At 44.2% G+C, this 4,627-nt stretch overlaps 1 protein-coding gene across 2 annotated transcripts; it reads right to left on the reverse strand.

The window, feature by feature from the left end:
• Positions 1-250: 250 nt before the first annotated feature.
• Positions 251-2,951, reverse strand: LOC146762768 (uncharacterized). Of its 2 annotated transcripts, none has more exons than XM_085553859.1 (2): positions 2,548-2,951; positions 251-2,453 (listed from the first exon to the last, which is right to left on the reverse strand). In XM_085553859.1, the coding sequence occupies exon 2, from the start codon at positions 2,285-2,287 to the stop codon at positions 1,115-1,117; it is 1,173 nt and encodes a 390-aa protein (XP_085409985.1). In that variant the 5' UTR covers positions 2,288-2,453; positions 2,548-2,951; the 3' UTR covers positions 251-1,114. The 2 variants fall into 2 exon arrangements, with proteins under 2 accessions (XP_085409985.1, XP_085409979.1); XM_085553853.1 differs by having other exon boundaries at positions 2,501-2,951.
• Positions 2,952-4,627: the final 1,676 nt, after the last annotated feature.

The following is a 4,627-nucleotide window of genomic DNA, read 5'->3' on the forward strand; positions in this document are numbered from 1 at the left end:
CTGTAAAACAGCATACAGCTCGCAAGCTTGAGCTGACCAAGTATTACTCAAGGGTCCTGATTCCAATACCCGGAGGGTCTTTCCATCTGCTATTGCATAACCTGATCTTCTCTTTCCCTCCACTACTCTAGAGGATCCATCCACAAATAATTTTTCCCCTTCTCTTAATTCTTCTTCTTCTAAATCTGGTCTGATTTTTGTTTGTTATGTTCCATCAGGTTTCTTTACCGGTAATATAGGGGTATTAAATGGGGACATACAGGGTTCCAGTAATCCTTTGCTCACTAATCTATCTATTTCTGGTTTGAGACCCCTCCTTCCTTCCAGGGAAATAGGATATTGTTTTATTTTTACTGGGATTTCAGGATTCTTGATTTTTACCGTGAAAGGGGGTATTTTTAGTTGTCCCACACTCTCGGGGGTATACCAGACATCAGAATTGATCTCTTGTTCATCTTCTACCCTAAGAGGGCAGAGTTTGATTCTGAATTCTTTATTCTCTACTTCTAGTCCTATGCCTAATGCAATAATCAGATCCCGTCCTAACAAATTGAACTCCGCTTCAGGCAGTATCAAGAAATCACCCAACCCCACTTTGGACTCTGCTTCTATCATTACATTTTTAACTATTCCTACTGTAAAAGGTTCTCCCTTTGCTCCTATTACTTTGGTAGTTTCCCGGGAAGGTTTGCATCCGAGGGGGATCTGTTGTATAGTAGACCTTTCTGCTCCTGAATCTACTAGAAACTCTACCTCCTCAGCTTGGGGACCAATTTTCAATTTTATCAAGGGCTCCTGTTGTTTCTGGGTCCCCAATATATAGAGCCCCTGACACCCCTAGTCTTCTTGGAAGGACTTTTCGTCTCTCATTCTAACCCTGCAGTCCCTCTTCATGTGTCCCTTTTTCCTGCAATAATAGCATATTCTCTCCTCCTCCCTGTTTTCAGGCTTCCTAAATTTTTGCTGTCCTGGAATTCGATTTTGCGTCCATCCCCCCATTTTCCTTTCCAATTCCCTACTTTCTTTGACCGCTGCTACCATCATCCTAACCTGCCTATTATGTCTTTCTTCCTCCCTTCTTACATATACCTTCTGAGCTTCCCTCAAAAGTTCATCAAGCCCCCGATCCTGCCAATTTTCTATTTTTTTCTAGTTTCTTGCGGATATCTTCCCAAGCCTTAGCTACGAACTGTGTTTTGAGCAGAGCCTGGCCTATCGGTGTATCGGGATCCAATCCTGAATATAGTTGTAAATTCTTGCGTAACCTTTCTAGCCATTCAGTGGGTGTTTCCTCCTTCTTTTGTCTTTCATTAAAAGCTTTATTTATATTCTGACCTCTTGGGACTGCCTCCCTAATGCCCTGGATAATGATAGTTCGCAGGTCCTGCATGTGAGTCCTATGATGTTGATTTTGATGGTCCCATTGCGGATTCTGTAAGGGCCATTTAATATCCGCAGCGGGCCCGTGGGCATGTTGAGCATCCCAAATGCGCATCCCTGCACGCCTAATCATACCTCTCTCTTCTGCTGTGAACAGTATACTTAGAATAGATTGTAGTTCCTCCCAGGTATAAACATTTGGCCCTAAGAACTGATCTACTCTGTCTGCCACCCCCAGGGGATCTTCTAGTATATTACCCATTTCCTTCTTAAAATCTCTAACATCCCCTGAATTTAAGGGCACTGATATAAACCCCATCTGAGGTTGTGGACCTCCCATGGGCATTTCTCTTAAAGGGTAGAGGTTATTTTGTCGTGCCTTTGCCCGTGTCACAGGCCCTCCCCCTTCTATCTTTTGTACTTCTCCCTTTCTCGAATCCATCTGCCCATGATCCAACTGAGGAGGAGAAGGTAGGGGAATTGCTGGTGGTACAGCATATGGTGGGGGTCCCACAAAGGCCTCCTCTTCCCTTCGAGGTTTACGTTTTTCGACATCTTTTTCTTTTCGTGTCAAATTAAAAATGGGGACTCCTAAACCCTCTGGGCGAGTGACCCATACTGCTGCATAGTCACTTTCTTCTTGATTGAAAGGGGTTTTGGAGTTTACCCAAAAATTTAATTGCTGTTGTACCCAATCTTCATTAGAACCATACTTAGGCCACCATACTGCCGGGCCAATTTGTTGTCCGCTCCAAATTTCTATACAATAATAAATCATCTTTGCTTTATCTTTATTTCTTGTTCCTGGATAGTGCGTCCAGGCAATTAGCATGAACCCTAGAGGTGAGTCCTTAGGAATGGATGGTCGTTTAGAAGGGGTGGGTGGTTTAGTTTTACACTGCCCCATCTCGTTCTTTACTTCTTGCTCTCTTGTTTTATTCAACGTCTGTAGCTCCCCCTAGTGCCCGTAGCTCTAGGGGAACACCTAAATAATAATCATCCCTAGTGTCTGTAGCTCTAGGGGAACACCTGAATAATAATCATCCCTAGTGCTCGTAGCTCTAGGGGAACACCTAAATAATAATAATCATCCCTAGTGCTCGTAGCTCTAGGGGAACACCTAAATAATAATAATCATCCCTAGTGCCCGTAGCTCTAGGGGAACACCAAAGAATAACCCTCCATAGAGCCCATAGCCCTAGGGGTTGTGGTGGTGAAAGGGTCCCGCTTATACCCTGTACCCACCCTTCGGCGTGCCCTCACTCAGTGTTGCATTCACTCGCTTCCCCCAGGTCGTGGCCCACGCCCTCGCGGGCAATGGGAACCGCACTACTGTGGGGTCCACACTCGCTCGGGTTAGTGCCGGCTGCCGGCCCCCCTTCACAAGCACACAACACTCGCCACACGCCGGATTCCCAACCCAGACCGGACTATACTCACCTGTCCTGCGTCTTCGTCCGGACTTTCGTGCACGAAATTTAAAGGGTTAACCGGTTTTTCCTTGCCTTTGTGTTTTAAATTTCGGATCGTCGGCGGGAGTAGGGCGGGAGGATAGGAGCCGAGGCCGCCTATTTAGGTGGGGCGCCCCCTCAGGCTCCTCATGCCTACGCCACTATTTCCATCCGAGTCACGGCACCAAATTGTCATCAATTTACAAGCAATGAGCCGATAATGTTCCAATTAGAAACTTTTATTAATTGTAGCGGGTAAAACAAAAAGGCAATTCAGCGCTGGGCGACAGGGGAATCCTCGTTCCTCCAACTGCCGCACCTTCCCGTCCCTTGCAACTTCTTTTGTAAGGTCCATCCCGAGTGTATTGTCCTTTAATTGGTCGGTCGTGATCGTGCCACTTGGTGTGTCGTTCCTTGGTTGGTCCTTCCGTGAAACTTTGTATCCATCGGGGCGCGCTTTGCCTGTAACTATGCAGAGTACACAATCTACCCATAAAATTAGAGTGTTCTGCAACCCTTGTGGCCTCCATATTCCACCATCACATCCCGGTCCTAATGAACAAGCACTCCACCACAATGCTACCACATCCCGGTCTTAATGAGCAAACATTTTATCACACATATGAAGTAATTTCCAAGCATGTGGTAAAAAATGTAATGGGAATTAAACCACTCTTCTGAATCAATATCAGATGTTCATAAGTGAGACTATATGGTAATGACTGGAAGTTGCCAAAACTAATTTAGGATCACAAGGGAGAAACATGTGAAAATACTTGCAAACACAGAAGACCGATTGTTTATCTGAGTTACTTTCTTGTGGTGCTGCATCCAAAGCTATCCGTTTTCAAAACAGTTATCTTGTAGGAATGGTAGGTACTAAAGCAGTACATATGAAACCTCTGCATCTAGAAATAAACAAAGAAGTATACTTAGTTTGGTCTGATAAAGCTAAATAATGTTTGGTCTGATAAAGCTAAATAATGTCTCACAGGATACTTTCATTTGTGAAATAATATAATAGCAGATTAATTTGTAAATTTATTGTCCATTCTGATATCGTACTTATTAAGTTAGTTTTTCTTTCCTCAGATCATTGCTGCTGTTTTCTTTTTAGGCCCATCTCTCTCCCCTTTTCCTTCAGCCCTTTCTGGGGCATGGATCTGTGGGTCCCTTCGCCCCACTACTCATGGAACCAGCTTAAACCAGGCCAAAAACCACTGATGCTTATTAGTTCAATTCCAGTTTATGCTTTACATTTAAGGCCAGGTTGGATGGGGTCCAGTGCAGCTTGGTCTAGTATTACATATGGAGGTTGGCAGCTCTGCACACGGCAAGGGGTTGGATCTTGATGATCCTTGAGGTCCCTTCCAACCCAAGCCATTCTGTGATTCTATGATTCAGAGTGTCAGGCAGTCCTAACAAAATTTAGATTTACATAAGTTTGCCTGATCTAGAAAGATACTGAACTGTAACAAGATGCAATGTGAAAATATTAATAACTATTATAACTATTAATAACTCCCCCTGTACTCAGCTCTGGTGAGGCTGCATATCAAAACTGTGTCCAGTTTTGGGCCTCTCAATGCAAGAAAGACATTGAGGCCCTGGAATGTGTTCAAAGGAGGGCAACAAAGTTGGTGAGGGGTCTGGAGCAAAGGCCATATGAGGAGAGGCTGAAGGAGCTGGGATTGTTCAGCGTGGAGAAGAGGAGGCTTATTACCTTATTATATTATTATATATATTATATTACCTTATTGCTCTCTATAAATACCTGAAGGGAGGTTGTAGTGAGC

This window comes from Coturnix japonica, chromosome 1 (assembly GCF_054131305.1).
Source record: "Coturnix japonica strain WE chromosome 1, WE-NBRP24, whole genome shotgun sequence".
NCBI classification, from domain to species: domain Eukaryota; kingdom Metazoa; phylum Chordata; class Aves; order Galliformes; family Phasianidae; genus Coturnix; species Coturnix japonica.